At 55.1% G+C, this 18604-nt stretch overlaps 2 protein-coding genes across 9 annotated transcripts in view; one reads left to right on the top strand and one right to left on the bottom strand.

Moving 5' to 3' along the window:
• Positions 1-1459: 1459 nt before the first annotated feature.
• Positions 1460-18604, bottom strand: G6PD (glucose-6-phosphate dehydrogenase). 7 transcript variants are annotated; one of them, XM_086389418.1, is made up of 14 exons: positions 18414-18604; positions 17413-17540; positions 10932-11021; positions 10314-10351; positions 10131-10239; positions 9474-9691; positions 4140-4298; positions 3929-4054; positions 3518-3611; positions 2981-3167; positions 2647-2882; positions 2480-2556; positions 2259-2351; positions 1460-2125 (listed from the first exon to the last, which is right to left on the bottom strand). In XM_086389418.1, the coding sequence occupies exons 1-14, from the start codon at positions 18523-18525 to the stop codon at positions 2035-2037; spliced, it is 1758 nt and encodes a 585-aa protein (XP_086245544.1). In that variant the 5' UTR covers positions 18526-18604; the 3' UTR covers positions 1460-2034. The 7 variants fall into 7 exon arrangements, with proteins under 7 accessions (XP_086245544.1, XP_086245545.1, XP_086245546.1 ...); XM_086389419.1 differs by lacking the exon at positions 18414-18604 and adding an exon at positions 18127-18310; XM_086389420.1 differs by lacking the exon at positions 10932-11021.
• The window catches only part of IKBKG (inhibitor of nuclear factor kappa B kinase regulatory subunit gamma), a 55308-nt gene continuing 50696 nt past the window's right edge, over positions 13993-18604 (top strand). The window contains exon 1 of one of the 2 annotated variants that reach the window (XM_086389432.1): positions 13993-14188. The gene's annotated coding sequence lies outside the window, so the exon portion shown is untranslated. The remainder of the gene's footprint in view (positions 14189-18604) is intronic. The other variant, XM_086389438.1, reaches the window with a different exon arrangement.

Raw genomic sequence — 18604 nt, 5'->3', positions numbered from 1 at the left:
TGCTTTTTCTCCTGAGGGCTTCCCTGGTGGCTCAGATGGTAAAGAATCCGCCTGCAATGCCGGAGACCGTGGTTGGATCCCTGGGTGGGGAAGAGCCCCTGGAGAAGGGAATGGCAACCCACTCCAGTGTTCTGGCCTGGAGAATTCCATGGACAGAGGAGCCTGGCGGACTACAGTCCACAGGGTCGCAAAGAATCAGACATGACTGAACGACTAAGCACAGCGTCTGGCCTTTGTGGGCACACAGCTGCCCCATAGCATCCAGGACAGGACAGGACTCTTTGTAGCTATGCAGGAGCCAGAGCATTAGAACGAAGGACTCACTGCCCCTTCCCCAGGCCACCGGCACAGGGAAGAGAACCAAGGCCAGCGTCCCCACCCCAAATGAAGCCCAAATGTCCACAAGGGGCTTTCTCAGCTGCTCCATGCGGACCTGAAGGCACCATGGGTCTGGATTCCAGCTGTCCCTAGCCCAGCAAGTCCTTTTCTGCTCAATCTAGGTCCACGTGAACCTGGTGGTCTCCCTACATAGCCCAAGCTCAAGTGAGGAGCCATGGTGGCCAAGCTCTTACCAACAAACAGCCTACGGGCCTGGCCCCGCGGTCACAGACCTCCCTGGCTCCATGACCCCTGAGCCCTGCCAGCCGCGGGGACCTGTGGAGTGGACCTTGCCTGCTCAGGTCACATGTTGGGTGGCTGGCTTGGTCCCTCCATGAAACATCCCGGCAAACGAGGAGCATCCTGTATGTTTGTTTTGGGTTAGCCACACGTCCCAGAACTCAGGCCCAGGGCGGGGACCACAGGAGCGGCTGCAGCCCCCTTCCTGATGCTTGGTCGAGGGAAAAGGCTGGACAGACGCCCGGGGGGGCACTGCCTTTGGGGGGCAGGCTCACCTGGACCCTTGTGCCCTTGTTCAGCAATGAGGCATGTGCAGAGATAATCTGGCTAGTTGAGATTAAGGTCATTCTGGGGGAGATTGGGCCTCCAGTCCAGGATGACTGGTGTCCTGGTCAAGGGAGAAGCTTATGTGAAGATGGAGCCAGAGGCAGCCAGGCTCAAGGAAGCCAGCAGATCCCCTGGAGGGCGCCTGCTCTTGGTCTCAGGCGCGAAGGCCAGCTGTGTACCACTCCGTGGTGCCAGACTGTTGTGTGCCCTGGACTCGCCTGTCCCCCTTGGTTTATGTCCCCAAGTCCCTTAGCCACTCCTTCCTAAATACTTTGTCGTGGCGGGGGGAAATGAATGAAAGGAACATGACCTGTTCTTGTGCCACAAGTGGTCTTCTGACAAGATCCCACGGCTCGGTTGGGGTGGAGGTAATCCACGTGCCCACCCAATCTGGTGGTCAAGGGAAGTGGGTGTTGGGGCAAGCCGATGGTGGGGACAGGGCAGGTGGGCAGGCAGCCACAGGGGTGCCCTTCCACGGTCGCAGGAGGCAAGAAAGGACCCAGAGCCGGGTGGCTTAGTTTGCTGATTTAATGGCACTTTGCTGCTTTTGCTTTTCTGGTGGTGAGGGTGCCACCTTGGGGCGGGGGGTGGGGGGTGCTGTAGGAGTGAGACGGGGTGGTTGTGGAGTGCTGAGTTATGGTGATGGGGGGCCTGGGGGGCACACGGACATTTGGAGGGCCCAGCGCAGGGAGGGCACTGGGTGGCGTGAACGTCCCTTCTGTGGGGGGACCAGGAATGTGGAATGGCGCTGAGACTGGGGGTGCAGGGGGCCCATTCTCGGCCTTCTGAGGACCTTGCCCCTGTCTTCCCCAACTATAGCCCTCCTCTTCCTTGCTCCGGGCGGTGGGGTGGGGGGGGGGCTCAGTCCCGGGGATACAGGCTGGCTGGGGTCGGGTGCGGGTGGGGTCACAGTGCTGGCTGGCCGAGGAATGCGACTGGGCCGAGGAGTGGGTGGGGGGTGGCCCCAGCCCAGGGCAGGAATGTGGGGCTGGGGGCAGTGGTCCCGAGTCCTCTGGAGCTGGGTCTGGTGGGAGGGGGTGTGGAGCGAGAGAGGTGGGCAGGCCCAGGGCGCACAGGAGGGGGGCCGGCTCAGAGCTTGTGGGGGTTCACCCACTTGTAGGTGCCCTCGTACTGGAAGCCCACACGCTTCATCAGCTCGTCTGCCTCCACAGGGCCCCGGCTGGCAGGGGGACAGGCAGTGGGGAGCGGTGAGGGAGCCCTGAGCCACAGGGTCCCCCTTCGCCCCCCCTCCACTCCCGTCACCCCCCGATCCACACCCCGTCTTGTCCGCCGCACCTTCTGCATAGACGTACCTGCCGTACACGTAGGGGATGGGCCGGGCCTTCTCGCGTTCGATGTGGTGGAGCAGTGGAGTGAAGATCCGCCAGGCCTCCCGCAGTTCATCACTGAAGGGACAGGGGTGGGGATGGGAGGCCAGTGTGACCACGGAGGGAGGGGGACGAAGAGGGGGATGGAGAGGGGGATGGAGAGGGGGCGGGGGAGGAGGGAGGGCGAGGGGGGTGCCTCTCCTCACCTGCGCACGAAGTGCATCTGGCTCCCGCAAAAGACGTCCAGGATGAGGCGCTCGTAGGCGTCAGGGAGCTTCACGTTCTGTGGGCGGGCCACAGGGTGTCACCAAGGTGCTGAGCCCTGTGGAGCCCTGGGCTGCCGCCCCTGCCCAGGGGGTGGGCGAGTGCCCACCTTGTATCGGTTGCCATAGGTCAGGTCAAGCTCCGACTCCTCGGGGTTGAAGAACATGCCAGGCTTCTTGGTCATCATCTTGGTGTACACGGCCTCGTTGGGCTGCACGCGGATTACCAGCTCGTTGCGCTTGCACTGCTGCCGGAAGATGTCCCCGGCCACGTCACGAAACTGCAGGCGCACCTCGGCCTTGCGCTCGTTCAGGGCTTTGCCGCAGCGCAGGATGAAGGGCACCCCTGTGAGGAGACGGGGGATGGACACAGCAGGCTTTGGGGAGCGCTTGGCTGGCTGCAGGGGCCGGCTCCCATCCCCACGGGATGGCGGCGCCACCTACCGTCCCAGCGCTCATTTTCCACATAGAGGACGGCGGCCGCAAAGGTGGCTGTGGTGGACCCGCGGGGCACCGTGGGGTCATCCAGGTACCCTTTGGTGGCCTCCCCCTCTCCGTCAGGGTTCCCCACATACTGGCCCAGGACCACGTTGCTCGCCTGCACCTCTGAGATACACTTCAGCACCTTGACCTGCAGGAGAGCCAGGAAGACAGGCCCCTTGGGTAAAGAGGACACCGGGCACCAGGGAGCCATGTTAACGCCCAGGGGTGGCCTTCCTGGATGGGCGAGTGGCCCTGATAGTCAGTAGGTGTCCCGCGTGCAGCTTTGCTCCTGCTGCCAGAGCCGGGCTTCAGGCTCCATCCCGCAAGGGCCCTCTGGGACCACCTCACCCCACCCTCGGTTCTTCTCCAGGAGAAGCTCGGTTGCATGGCCCTGCCAGTTCTCTGACAGGCTGCCTGCCTCCTGGCCCAGGGCACCTGGTGCTCAGGATGGGTGGCTAAGGAAAGGGGGCTGGGCAGGGAGGGGGCGGCCCCACCCACCTTCTCATCCCGCACGTCATCTGAGTCAGTGGAGGCGGGCTTCTCCATGGCCACCAGACACAGCATCTGCAGGAGGTGGTTCTGCATCACGTCCCTAGGGGCAAGAAGGAGTGAGGCATGAGCTCCCTTCGCCCCTCGTCGGCCACCTTCCCGGCATTCAGGGCCTCAAAGTCGGCCTTCCAGCAACAAGCAGTGAGCTTCCTTCCTGATCCCCAGTGTCTGCCAGGTCCCCTTGAGGAAAGACAGAAGACAGTGACCCCACCCTTTACAGTCCCCACTGACTGCTCGGACACTCATGCTGCCCAACTTGAACATCAGGGTCCAGGAGCCCAGAGCGGGGCGGGGGGACCTGCAGGGGAAGTGGGATGGTGCCTGTGCCCACCTCCCCAGATAAGGGAGTCAGGCTCTCACCGGATGATCCCAAATTCATCAAAGTAGCCCCCACGACCCTCAGTGCCAAAGGGCTCTTTGAAGGTGAGAATGACGCAGGCGATGTTGTCCCGGTTCCAAATGGGCCCGAAGATCCTGTTGGCAAACCTGGGGGAGGGGCACACGGAGGCTGACTGTGCATCGGAGGGGGGCGGCCCAGGACCCCTGGCCCCCAACCCCTGCCCCAGCGCACCTCAGCACCATGAGGTTCTGGACCATCTCTTTGCCCAGGTAGTGGTCAATGCGGTAGATCTGGTCCTCGTGGAACAGGGAGGCGATGTGGTTGGACAGCTGGTTGGAGCTCTGCAGGTCCCTCCCAAACGGCTTCTCCACGATGATGCGGTTCCAGCCTCTGTGACAACCCAGAACTACATCACCCTCCCTGGGGTGGGGCATGGCTCAGCATCCCATCCCCGTCCACCCTCCCTTCCCTAGAGAGTGAAGGCAGAGACTCCCTGCCTCCTCTCAACAGTCAGCTGGGCCAGCCAAGTTCTGCAGGGCTGGGTCTCTTCCGGCCTCTGCCCAGAGGACACCCCTTCTAATTCCCAGCCCTTGGGGCTAGGCTCAGAGCTTCCTCGGAAGCCTTCTAGCCTGACTGGCTGGCGACTGGGAGGAGCACCTCCTGCCCTCTCTGCTCCCTCCTGGCAACGCAGGGTTCCTGCAGGGTCTGGGGGTGCCCTGAGCTAGTGGGAAAATAGGGGGAGGGGATGACAAAGGCATAGCTCCCCCCAAGGGTTTAAACGTGGGGAAGTAAATAAGTGTTAGTCGCTCACTTGTGCCTGACTCTTTGCGACCCCATGGACTGCAGCCCACCAAGCTCCTCTGTCCATATTTTACAGGCAAGGATATTGGACTGGGTTGCCATTTCCTTCTCCGAGAGATCTTCCCCACCCAGGGATCAAACCTGGGTCTCCTGCACTGCAGGCAAATGCTTTACCGACTGAGCTACAAGGGAAGCCCCCTTTATCCTAACGGACAGTTAATGTGGCCATTCCACATCCAAACCTTGGACAAAGTGGAACAGACATGGTCCTGGTTTGGGGGACATAAGCAAGCACGCAGGAGCTACTGCGTCACAGGAAGCAGGGTTCCGTGGAGCAACACCGCCCCCTGGTGGTGGTCGACGGGACCGTGGGAAGTGCTGAGGGCCTGAGAATAAGCCAGCACCAGTGAAAAAGTTTCGTGGAGCAACACTGCCACCTTGTAGTGTTAGTCGGGACTGCTGCCAGGGACAGTGGGATTTCTGGGGAGCTGACTCTGAGGGTCTATATAGGGATCTGGATGCGTGACGGCGGCTGCGACTGGCGCACTGAGCATGGCCGAGAGGAGCTACCCCACGTCCGAGGTCAGGGGCAGAAGCCGGGAGGACCCCATGCCCGAAGGGTGGCGGCCAAGAGGAGTTACCCCACGTCCGAGATCAGGGGCAGCGGCCGAGAGTGCCAGGCTGCAACGGCGCATGAACGGCAGAGAAGAGTTACCCAAGTCCGAGGTCAGGGGCGGTGGCCAGGAGGAGCTACCCCACGCCCAAGGCTAGGGGCGGCGGCCGGGAGGACCAACCCCATATCCAAGGAGTGGTGGCTGCGCGGGTGCAGGAGGGCCTAGAGGCGCTATCCCATGTTGAAGGTCAGGAAGGGCGGCTGTGAGGAGATACCCCTCGTCCAAGGAAAGGAGCAGCGGCTGCACTTTGCTGGAGCAACCGTGAAGAGACACCCCACGTCCAAGGTCCAAGGTAAGAGAAACCCAAGTAAGATGGTAGGTGTTGCAAGAGGGCATCAGAGGGCAAACACACTGAAACCATACTCAGAAAACAAGTCAATCTAATCACACTAGGACCACAGCCTTGTCTAACTCAATGAAACTAAGCCATGCCCATGGGGCAACCCAAGACGGGCGGGTCATGGTGGAGAGATCTGACAGAATGTGGTCCACTGGAGAAGGGAATGGCAAACCACTTCAGTATTCTTGCCTTGAGAACCCCATGAACAGTATGAAAAGGCAAAATGATAGGATACTGAAAAAGGAACTCCCCAGGTCAGTAAGTGCCCAATATGCTACTGGAGATCAGTGGAGAAATAACTCCAGAAAGAACAAAGCGATGGAGCCAAAGCAAAAACAATACCCAGCTGTGGATGTGACTGGTGATAGAAGCAAGGTCCGATGCTGTAAAGAGCAATATTGCATAGGAACCTGGAATGTCAGGTCCATGAATCAAGGCAAATTGGAAGTGGTCAAACAAGAGATGGCAAGAGTGAATGTCGACATTCTAGGAATCAGCGAACTGAAATGGACTGGAATGGGTGAATTTAACTCAGATGACCATTATATCTACTACTGCGGGCAGGAATCCCTCAGAAGAAATGGAGTAGCCATCATGGTCAACAAAAGAGTCCGAAATGCAATACTTAGATGCAATCTCAAAAACGACAGAATGATCTCTGTTCGTTTCCAAGGCAAACCATTCAATATCACAGTAATCCAAGTCTATGCCCCAACCAGTAACGCTGATGAGGCTGAAGTTGAACGGTTCGATGAAGACCTACAAGACCTTTTAGAACTAACACCCAAAAAAGATGTCCTTTTCATTATAGGGGACTGGAATGCAAAAGTAGGAAGTCAAGAAACACCTGGAGTAACAGGCAAATTTGGCCTTAGAATACAGAATGAAGCAGGGCAAAGACTAATAGAGTTTTGCCAAGAAAATGCACTGGTCATAGCAAACACCCTCTTCCAACAACACAAGAGAAGGCTCTACACATGGACATCACCAGATGGTCAACACCGAAATCAGACTAATTATGTTCTTTGCAGCCAAAGATGGAGAAGCTCTATACAGTCAACAAAAACAAGACTGGGAGCTGACTGTGGCTCAGATCATGAACTCCTTATTACCAAATTCAGACTTAAATTGAAGAAAGTAGGGAAAACCACTAGACCATTCAGGTATGACCTAAATCAAATCCCTTATGATTATACAGTGGAAGTGAGAAATAGATTTAAGGGCCTAGATCTGATAGATAGAGTGCCTGATGAACTATAGCATGAGGTTCGTGACATTGTACAGGAGACAGGGATCAAGACCATCCCCATGGAAAAGAAATGCAAAAAAGCAAAATGGCTGTCTGGGGAGGCCTTACAAATAGCTGTGAAAAGAAGAGAAGCGAAAAGCAAAGGAGAAAAGGAAAGATATAAGCATCTGAATGCAGAGTTCCAAAGAATAGCAAGAAGAGATAAGAAAGCCTTCCTCAGTGATCAATGCAAAGAAATAGAGGAAAACAACAGAATGGGAAAGATTAGAAATCTCTTCAAGAAAATTAGAGATACCAAGGGAACATTTCATGCAAAGATGGGCTCGATAAAGGACAGAAATGGTATGGACCTAACAGAAGCAGAAGATATTAAAAAGAGGTGGCAAGAATACACAGAAGAACTGTACAAAAAAGATCTTCATGACCCAGATAATCACGATGGTGTGATCACTGACCTAGAGCCAGACATCCTGGAATGTGAAGTCCAGTGGGCCGTAGAAGGCATCACTACGAACAAAGCTAGTGGAGGTGATGGAATTCCAGTTGAGCTATTTCAAATCCTGAAAGATGATGCTGTGAAAGTGCTGCACTCAATATGCCAGCAAATTTGGAAAACTCATCAGTGGCCACAGAACTGGAAAAGGTCAGTTTTCATTCCAATCCCAAAGAAAGGCAATGCCAAGGAATGCTCAAACTACCGCACAACTGCACTCATCTCACATGCTAGTAAAGTAACGCTCAAAGGTCTCCAAGCCAGGCTTCAGAAATACGTGAACCGTGAACTTCCTGATGTTCAGGTTGGTTTTAGAAAAGGCAAAGAAACCAGAGATCAAATTGCCAACATCCGCTGGATCATGGAAAAAACAACAGCGTTCCAGAAAAACATCTATTTCTGCTTTATTGACTATGCCAAGTCCTTTGACTGTGTGGATCACAATCAACTGTGGAAAATTTTTCAAGAGATGGGAATACCAGACCACCTGACCTGCCTTTTGAGAAATCTGTATACAGGTCAGGAAGCAACAGTTAGAAATGGACATGGAACAACAGACTGGTTCCAAATAGGAAAAGGAGTACGTCAAGGTTGTATATTGTCACCCTGCTTATTTAACTTACATGCAGAGTACATCATGAGAAACGCTGGACTGGAAGAAACACAAGCTGGAATCAAGACTGCCGGGAGAAATATCAATAAGCTCAGATATGCAGATGACACCACCCTTATGGCAGAAAGTGAAGAGGAACTAAAAAGCCTCTTGATGAAAGTGAAAGAGGAGAGTGAAAAAGTTGGCTTAAAGCTCAACATTCAGAAAACTAAGATCATGGCATCCGGTCCCATCACTTCATGGGAAATAGATGGGGAAACTGGAAACAGTGTCAGACTTTATTTTTTGGGGCTCCAAAATCACTGCAGATGGTGACTGCAGCCATGAAATTAAAATACGCTTACTCCTTGGAAGGAAAGTTATGACCAACCTAGACAGAATATTCAAAAGCAGAGACATTACTTTGCTAACAAAGGTCCGTCTAGTCAAGGCTATGGTTTTTCCTGTGGTCATGTATGGATGTGAGAGCTGGACTGTGAAGAAGGCTGAGCACTGAAGAATTGATGCTTTTGAACTGTGGTATTGGAGAAGACTCTTGAGAGTCCCTTGGACTGCAAGGACATCCAACCAGTCCATTCTGAAGGAGATCAGCCCTGGATTTCTTTGGAAGGAATGATGCTGAAGCTGAAACTCCAGTACTTTGGCCACCTCATGTGAAGAGCTGACTGATTGGAAAAGACTCTGATGCTGGGAGGGATTGGGGGCAGGAGGAGAAGGGGACAACAGAGGATGAGATGGCTGGATGGCATCACTGACTCGATGGACATGAGTCTGAGTGAACTCCAGGTGTTTGTGATGGACAGGGAGGCCTGGCGTGCTGTGATTCATGGGGTCGCAAAGAGTCGGACACGACTGAGCGACTGAACTGAACTGAACTGAACTGGATGGTAAATACGGGTGTGAGCATTTTTGGGAAACTTCCAGAAAACAGAAAATGCCCATTCTCCATAGACTGAATTCATGGAAGTAACAAACCAGGGGCATCTATCTTTTTCAGACTCCCTAGACCGGTTGGCCGGAGAAGGCAATGGCACCCCACTCCAGTGCCCTTGCCTGGAAAATCCCATGGACGGAAGAGCCTGGTAAGCTGCAGTCCATGGGGTCACTAAGAGTCGGGCACGACTGAACGACTTCACTTTCACCTTTCACTTTCATGCACTGGAGAAGGAAATGGCAACCCACTCCAGTGTTCTTGCCTGGAGAATCCCAGGGACAGAGGAGACTGCTGGGCTGCCATCTATGGGGTCGCACAAAGTCGGATATGACTGAAGCGACTTAACAGCAGCAGCAGCAGACCGGTTGGCCCTGGGGGCTCTGCTTAGCTTGCTGGGGCAGGTCACACCAGGGTAGGGCACACCCTGGAGGCAGGAAGGTAGGGACAAAGACCAGCCTTACGTCTGGCTCATGCAGGTCTCATGGATGTTTTTGGTGACAGCCTCATAGACAGTCGGGGGCAAGGCCAGGTAGAAGAGGCGGTTGGTCTGTGTGCCCTGGTGAAGGGCATTTATGTGGCTGTTGAGGCGCTTGTAGGAGGCAGTGTCATCGTACTGGCCGGCCACGTAGGAGTTGCGGGCAAAGAACTCCTCCAGCTTGGACTTCTCCTCCGGGGTAGCCTGGGCAACACGGACACAAGCATCTTGGCTTCCTGCCCTTGCTCTCCTGTGAGCCCATAGGCAGAGCGGGCTTCCTGAGAGGTCAGCCATCCTAGCCTCGCACTGGGGTCACTCACAGCTCCAGCACGCCCATGGGGGTGGGGGTGGGGGCCTCAATGCCCTAAGACAGAAGCCAGAGTCCAGCCAACTGGGACCTGGGAGAAAGCTGTCTCTCCAAAGTCATGCCACCTAAGTACCATGTGTTGAGAGAAGGCAGGTATCTCCATGTTTGAGAGGTCACAGGGTACAGTGGGAAGGAAGTGGTAAGCCCAAGTCACAGGGGGCTGGGAGGTGCCAGGGAGGGGGTGGCCTGGCACAGGAGGGGCAGGACGAAGGGCCTCTGTGATGGGACGGGGGGTGGTGGTGTGTGCCACCTGCCGAGACCCCAGAAGCCACTCACTTTGAAGAAGGGCTCGCTCTGCTTGCGGATGTCAGCCACTGTGAGGCGGGAGCGGGCATAGCCCACGATGTAGGTGTCTTCGGGCAAAAGGCCATCTCGGAACAGCCACCTGAGGGCAGAGCATGGCTGTGGCAAGGGCGAGGGGGCGCGGGGCCACAGAGGGTAGTGGGGACACAGGCTTACCAGATGGTGGGGTAGATCTTCTTCTTGGCCAGGTCCCCCTGTGGCAGAGAAACAGGCGTGGTTAGGAGCTGAGGACATACCCCAGATCACCCCCATGGGGGTAAACCTGCGCATGCTTGTCCTGCCCACTGTGTATAGTCTGAGCCGCTTGAACTGGGGCCCAGTCTAGCCCTTGACCCTGGCCTGGAGTGCCCACACATTGCTGGGGGGCACCTTAAGGGAAAGAGACCTCGCGCTGGCCAGGAGGTACCCCATTAACCCGCTGGTCCCACGATCCACAGACTCATCTTATGGTTGAATGGGCAAAACCAAAGCCAACACAAGAAGCTTGCTTCTAAAGAGCTCATGGGCTAAAGAAAACCCTAGACTCACTGGAATTGAATGGCATTGGAAGTAGCATGCGACAAAACTGAGGCATGACTTTAAATGCTTATGTTAGCAAATAAAAGAATGGCTCGAAGCTGATGAACTCAGCGTTCAACTGAAAAAGTTCGAAAAAGGACCATCCATCGTTGCTCGGTCATGCCTGATTCTTTGCGACCCCATGGACTGCAGCCTGCCAGGCTCTGCTGTCCATGGAATGCTCCAGGCAAAAACACTGGAGTGGGTAGCCGTTACCTCCTCCAGGAGATCTTCCTGGCTCAGGGATTGAACCCGAGTCTCCTGCATTGCAGGCAGATTCTTTACTACTGAGCCACCAGGGAAGCCCTAGAAAAAGGACAGCAGAATTTAAAAGCCAAACAAATCACAAGGCAGGAAACACTGCAAAGTAAAAATGAATAAAATGGAAAACAAGCCAAAAGAATAGCTCAACAAAGCCCCATCTTGGTATTTGAAAAAGACTAATTAAATTAATTCAAACAGTCCCCTGGGAAAGATTGCTTTTTAAAAAGGCACCAAGAATCATGGGGGCAGTGGGACAAAACTACTGACAGGAAAGACCGCAGAGGGTTCTGTGAACGACCTTATCCCACATCTGGTAAGTTACATGAAATGGACACTTTTCTGGAAAATTCCAACATACCACAATGAAATGAGTGACCTAGGGAGGCAATGGTCATTAAGGAGACAGAATGGCATTCACACCCTTCCCAGCAAGCCCAGCCTGGCCCCTGACAACTGTCCCTTACAGAGACAGCTCTGCTAATAGGTCTCACAAAATGCCACGGAGACTGCCATTCAGAGGCAAAGCCTGACTGGGGAGTGTTTGCCAAGCCGTGTGGTGGCCCCAGGACCCTGCGGCCAGAGAGTCTGAGAAATGCGCACAGGTGGTCCCAAGCCTGTCTCATCCATGAACACAGATACAGGTGCAAACAATTCTGCAGGAGATACCAGCAAACCCAACCCTGCAATGTCAAACATGGAGTATGTCCTAACTAAGTTGGGATCATCCTGCAAGTGAAAGCTTGGTTTGATATTGAAAAGAAAAAAAAAGTCATTAACATTCACTACATGAACAGATTAGAGGAAAAAAGCTCTAAGCCATAAGTCTACTCCTTTAGAGTTTTTAATCTAGGAACCTTGTTAAAACTCACCAGATGGAGATTAAATGTTCCAGAAAATTTCGATACCTAGCATGATAGGACCTCTTCCCAGACTAGGCATAAAAGGGAACTTTCTCACCTTGCTAAGCAGCCCCTGTTAAAACTCCACAAACATCATATACTGTAGAGAAACGTTGAAATAATCCTCTTTCAACAACCAGAAGCAAGAAAAGAGGGCCTGTCTTCAGTTCTTTACTCAACACCCCACCAGAAGCCCCACCAGCAGCAGGCAGAGAACAAGAAACATGACAAGGTGGGGAAGAAAGTGTCACGCAGGCCTGGTCTCTAGCTGACCACCTGTCCATTTAAAAAAAGAAAACCACTTGAAACCAAGATTTATGAAAATTATTACAATTAATGAGATTTTAGGTTTGAAAAAGTTAATAGATGGGAGTAGAAACAGATTTCTTAGCTAGGACACAAAATGCAGTAACTGGAAAAATGGATGAATGAAGGCTTGAGCAAAATTAGAAACTCCTGGTCATCATAAGACACTATTAAGAGGATGAATTGGGAAAAAAACAAGATGAATAGACAAGCCACAGACTGGGAGAAAAGATTCACCAGATGTAGAATCTAGAATATATAACCCACTCCCCTCGATATCATGAAATGTGTTAAATGCCACTGGTTAGTACCTTGAACGTGGTTAAAAAGGTCAATTAAAAAGAAAAAAACCCACTGTACAACAAAACAAGAAAAGAATTCAAGATCAGTAAAGGCTTGACCACATACTTCACAACAAGAAAAATCAATGGTTACTTAACACACAAGAAAGTGTTCAAGATGACCAGTTGTCAGAAAAATACAAATTAAACCACAGTGAGATCCAGCTTGACCTTCACCAGAAGGTTGTAATCTGAAAAAACTAATGCCATCTGGTGTTGGAGGTGGTGTGGAGCAAACACTTGCACCAAGGTTCACAGCAGCCATAATTCCCAATAGCCCTGAGCTGGGACACAGTGAAAGGCCATCAACAGGAGATGGACAAGCTGGATATCCACACAGTGGGACACCCACTCAGCAACACCAAGGGATGAGCCAGGGGGATTCCCTGGTGGTCCAGTGGTTAGGACTCCACCACAGGGGGTTGCGGGTTTGATCCCTGGTAGGGGAACGAAGATCCTGCAAGCTGTGCAGGGGGCAAGAACAAAGATTACAAACCAAGAAAAAAGGGACAAGCCAGTGACCTACTCAGCACAAGCAATTCTCAGAACCAGAATGCTGGACACACAAGACTGAACACCTTGAGTTGATTTAAGGGAAGCTTTAGAAAAGGCAAAGCAGCCACAGTGACATAAGTGAGAGTTCAGAGCAGGAGGTGGACTGGCTGGGGAGATGGAAACGTTGTCTCTGGTTATAAAGGTCAGAACCGATTGGACAGAGATGTCTTTCGATGTGTGCGAATGTTGCCTACAAATGAAAAGACTGAAAAGAACAACTGAGCAGACAGTGGGCGGCCCTGGCTGCGTATCGCACTTGCCGTTGACCATGTGAAACTTTCCAAGATAATGGCAAGTGTGTGAAGACACAGCAACTGTGAGCAACAATGTTGTCATCGCACGAAGTCACCCAGTCCCTTCTCTCCAGGCTGGTTTAGCTGCTGTAGCCACGGCCACCTGCTTGCTTTTGGTGACCTGACAAAGGAATTCTCCACTGTGGGTGGAAGAGGTGGTGAGCCTGGGTATGGCGTGGGTGCAGAGCAGGTGCCCTCTCATGCCCCCTGCCCTGTAATCAGCAAGGGCTGCTGGGCAGAGCTGCTAGTCTCGCACTGGGCAGGAAAACCACCTCCAGGGGTGAGGACCTGAGTCTTCAGGGCAAAATGACCGTTTAAGAGTCATGTCAGCACTGGATGTGGTCACATCGGTGGACTGTTGCAGAGAGGAGCTGCAGGACAAGAACTGATTGCAATCTGCACCCCTAGACAGGCCATGAGGAAGGTAGTTGGGGAGCTACTAGGTGGGCAAGTCCTCCTCTGGCTGGGGGCAAGGGCAGGCCACTTTTGAGGCTTGCATGCTCAGTTCCCATTTGTGGGTTCACTCTGCGTCTCCTGGGCCGAGCCAACATCCACACGTGGACAAGTCCATGTGTCTGCTCTGGCCCAGGTCTTGGCTAGTGCCCAGCCCACATGGGCCAGTATTTCTCTGCCACCTCCGGGCTCTAGCAGAACCTGGAGTGCTCCAGTGGGTGGTTCCCAAACCAGGGTGCTCTGTGTCGCAGCCCTTGACCCTGTCTGACAGCCGCTCAGAACTGATTGCCAAAGGCTCTGGAGCAGGGACCTGTCTTGCCGACCACCTTCCCTGGGAAGACTGGAGATAACAGCGCTTCAAGGTCGGTGTCTGACCCCCAGCTGGGGTCTCCCTGGAGCCCAGCTGCAACCCCTGTGGCCCCTCTCCTCCCAGTGCCCAGCAGTGCCCACTTTCCGCTACCCACCTCCTGTTGTGGGGATCTGGCAGGAGAAGCCATCAATCCCCCGTCAGTGAGCACCTCCTGGCCCAGAGGAATGTTTGCTTCTGATCAAATTCCAGTGGGCTAGTGTCCTGTCTGCTGAGTCACAGTGCCCCATAGCTGACTGCCCTCACAGGTTCCTTTGGGATTAGCAAGGGGTGGAACCTGCTCGCCTTGTTCAGCTCAGCCCTGCCACCAGCGGCCCAGGGCTCTGAGTCACTCACCCAAGGGAGGAGTGAGGTAGGACCCAGACTGCGGCGGGGGCGCAGAGGCCTAGGAGGGCCCCCTACCCAGTGGCCTGGGCTCGATTGCTCTGCCGGAAGTACCGTGGGCCAAGAGCACAGTGCTCATGGGGTCTGGAGGAGTCTGGGGCCACATGGTGGCTTAGCAGCAGGATGCGGCCTGCTGCCGCATCTGGCCTGCACCGCAATCTTATCTCAAGTATCCAGGGTGTTAGGGTAGAGCACGCGGCAGTAGAACTTGGGAGACCGGGGTGGGCTCAATCCCCTCGAGTCAAGGATCTGCCTGGCCTCCCTCCTAGGCCGTGGGGCTCATGACTCATAAGCCCTTTGGGGGAGCGCCAGAGTCACTGTGACACAGCAGGAATCTTATCACCCCAGGAGGGGAGGCAGCCCAGAAACACCCCCCGAGGAGAGAGGGCCCGGGTCCTCCTGCTCAGCCCTTGCGGGACCCCATCTCTGGGATGGGCCCTGGAGCACTCATGGAGCCCATGGCCCAGACGGGGAAACTGAGGCCCAGAGGCAAAGACCACCCTGCAGACCCTGCAGGGAGCCACTTCTGCCCGAGGGGGCTCCTTAGCCTGTTCTTTCTCTCATCTCAATTGCTCTGTTTCCACTGGGGATTAGAGTGGCTCGAGCCTGGCAGGCCCAGGGTTCCTCTCTCAACACCAGTCTGGAAGGAGAAATGGGGTTCTTGGGTTCCAGAGGCCTCCGGACCAGTCCTGTAAGTACCTCCACTGCCCTCCTACCGAGGGTGGGAGTCTGGAGGAGGGAGCAGGGAGCGGCTGCAGCTGCAAGGCCATCGGGTAACTCCTCAGCCGGCCTTCGGACAGGGCGGAACTTAGGCGCCTGGGTGCGGGTTGGGCAAAGCCGGCAGGGAGGAGAGGCGCGGAGGACAGCTCATCCTTTTTGCACTTGCAGGCTCCGCTCCAAGGCCCTGGCTCTGCAGGCCTTGGAGCCTCCCAAGGCCTGGGGCATGAAGGCCTGGCAGTGTTTGCTGTCACACACACTCACCTTGGGGCCCAGCCCCCAGGCACGGCTCCCATGGTGGGGAGTGGGGCGTGGGGGGCCTCAGGGCAGGTGCCTACTGTGCTGTGAACTCCTTGGTCTCCCGGAGTAGCAGGTTTCTGCTGCCTGCCTGCCTCCCACACATCCCAGCAGTAACGGGAGAAACAAAACAACAACAAAAAAACAGGCTCTACTCCCGCCCCCCTCCGCCGTCCCGCCGGCTGCAGCAGGCACTTCCCCTTTCTGCCCTAGAAGCCTCTGCTGATTGCTCTCAGAGCAGAGAAGAGCAAAGGGGAACTGCTCGGATTGCAAAGAAACAGTGTTGCCCAATGCCAAGGCCGCCACACATGAAGGCAGGGAGGAGTCACCGAATGAGCTCAACAGAACCCCAGGGCCCCTTGATACTCCAAAGACTTCCATTGCCAAGTGGAGACTGTGGGGTTGAGAGAGGAGGAGACACTTGGCCCAGGCCACAGAACACACTTGGTTGCTCTCAGTGAGGTGTTTAATCGGAGTTGAGGGTCTAGGGTCATAGGCCATTTACTGAAGTCAGGGATCCTCTGCTGGAGTGTCTTGGGACATGCTGGGATGGGGATGGGGGAAGGAGGAAAAATAATCCTGAGTAACTTTCTTTGTCAACCTATTTCTTGGACCTAGTCCCAGGTGTTAATCTTTCTGGCACCTCGAGGGACGAGGCTGGGGCCAGGGTAGGGGCTAAGCCGCCCCCTGTGCGCCCCTACTGGGCATCCTACAGTCTTGGGGTGATAAGATGGTCAGGGGAGAGTTTCGGGCGGCCTTCCCTTCCCTCCCAGTGGCACAGCCCTCCTCACCCACAAAGCCCTGCATTCTGGCTCTTTTTCCAAATTCTGACCAGAATCACACAACCGGCAGGAAGCACATTCTGCAAAGGGCGGTGACCTGTTATGATACATGAATGAAGAATCGAATTCCTCCAGAGCTGAAGGGACAGGGGTGTGGAAGGGACAGAGAGACCATGCCTGCCCTGTCAAGAGCTCACTAGCTTGGTAGAACTCTCGCTTCAGGTTTATACAGTAAGTCACCACCAGAGATGCTCGTAATCCCGGGGAGCGGATTCTTGGTCCCGTCCAGGGTGAAAAGTTTCCCTTTGAGATGAAATGTCGACAGTGTTCCAGCCCTTTCTCATGTCTTGCCACCGGGTCAATCTTATTTCCATGTGGCACATGGAGAGAGTGCTTTTAGTCAGGGGGACCGGTCATGGCTCTCTGAGGACCCACCAATCCTCTCATGTTCCACCACCCCCGACATGTATGGTCAGCACGCTGTTTCTGCCTTTGCTTCTAGTATCTGGCCTTTCTGATCACAGAAAAGTGGCAGTTCCACTGGCTGGACAATGGGGCTGGTCTCAGCTCCTTGAGAGGCCTTGGAAGTTGGGGCAAACAGATGGGGTTTCAAGAAGGGTCAAGTGTGTGTCTTTGGCAACCTTGAGGGTAGACAGACAAGGTACAGATCGGGCCCTGGATCCTACCTCTGGCAATGACTGTGTGACATCTGTCAAGTCAGAAACATGTTTGGAAAACACCCTTCTGGAATGGACTGCTTCCCCTGTTTACCTCTCTGTCTCCCCTGTGGAGGAGGAAGTCCAACCAGACAGTCCCGAAGGGCCTCCCAGCTCCAGGACAGAGGTCTACACTCAATGGCTACACACGGACTTCAGAAATGCCTCACGGTGTGTATACACTGGGTGGTAACGGGTTGACAGTGGCCCCTGAGCAGGGGCAAGAGCCCGAAGGGCCCAGCTGCAAGCAGTTGGGAAAGCACCGGCACCCTGAGGTCCCTTCTGCTGCGTTTAAGCTGTGGGGTTTGGTAGGGGAGACTCACCGATGCACCCATGATGATAAAGATGTGCGTATCGGCCTGATGGAAGTCATCACCCTGGTACAGCTCTTCTCGCAGGATCCCGCACACCTGGGTCCGGCTCAGAGCCACCTGCTCTGCCATGGCGCTCTCTAGTGAAAGAAAAACTCAGTTGACAAGGCAGAAGCTGAGAGGAGCACTGAGAAGCTGGCCCCTTTCTGGAGGAGTCCTTTGGGCTCTCCTCCAGCTTATGTTTCATTACTGAAACCACTGACTGTGAATACCCGGGGAGCAAGATGTTCGGGAAATTAGAAACTGCTGGCCCTGGGCTCCAGCCATCCTCTCTGGGCAACCTTCTTCTGTGGTGTATATTACAAAATGACCCAAAGCATTACTGGATTCTTACTAGGGCCTCAGCTCTGGGGCGACTGAGTAAAACTCCGCTGGAGCAGCGTATGATCTGCCTAAGACCATGTCGCCCAGGATGCAGGCAGAAACTCTACAATGAGCTGGAGCATGTGAGGTAGTGCAGCTGATGGGAGTGTCGCTCCAGCCCTCCTCCTGCCACGCTGGGCAGACCCCCAGCAAGTCCCTGGCCCTCTCGGGGTCTCCGTCTCCTCGGGGGTCCCATGAGGGCAACTCAGGGTACCAGATCGGTTAGGCCCTCTGGATTTTGCCTCGTTCCCAAGTCTGGGCAATCAAAGTGCCTCGCAGCGCCGCGATGGCCCACTCGGTTACCTGTGCTTCGCTGCTCTCGCCCGTCACACCCGCAGACCCCGAGTCCCCGGCCGTTTCCCCGGGCTGTGCCCCGCCGGCCCATTTAACTGGCGGGGGCGGGAACCTGGGCTGAGCTGACCGGCCTCAGGCGAGATACGGGGGTGTGGCCTCCTCGGGCCCCTCCCTCGTGGGGCGGGGAAGGTCGAGGGCGCGGGCAGGTGCGCGCGCATCCCGGCCAGGCCGGGCACCACCCCCCCCCCCCCCCCCCGTGGAGGCCCCAGCCCTGGCCCGCCCTGCCCCTCGAGCACCTGCGCCGGCCGCTGAGCCGCGGGCCGCCTGCTGTCTCGGCTGCGGCTGTGCCGTGTCCCCGCTACCTCGCGAGTCCGCCTGCAGCTCCCCGCAGCTCGCCCGCGTCCCCATCCCTGGCCCGACCCCGCCCCTAGAGTCTGGCTTTCGGCGCAGGGCGGGGAGGTCCTGCGCTTTCGCGCAGGCCTCCACT

Source organism: Bos grunniens, chromosome X (genome assembly GCF_055505025.1).
Source record: "Bos grunniens cultivar Pamir isolate PY7600 chromosome X, Bosgru_T2T1.0, whole genome shotgun sequence".
Lineage (NCBI taxonomy): Eukaryota > Metazoa > Chordata > Mammalia > Artiodactyla > Bovidae > Bos > Bos grunniens.
This window is presented reverse-complemented; position numbering and strand designations above follow the sequence as displayed.

Coding starts and splice junctions, on each gene's coding strand:
- G6PD (XM_086389418.1), bottom strand. CDS start 18,525: ATGGGGACGCGGGCGAGCTGCGGGGAGCTGCAGGCGGACTCGCGAGGT. Junction 10,240..10,313: donor AAGATCTACCCCACCATCTG/GTAAGCCTGTGT, acceptor CTCTGCCCTCAG/GTGGCTGTTCCGAGATGGCC. Junction 2,883..2,980: donor GGAAAATGAGCGCTGGGACG/GTAGGTGGCGCC, acceptor GTCTCCTCACAG/GGGTGCCCTTCATCCTGCGC.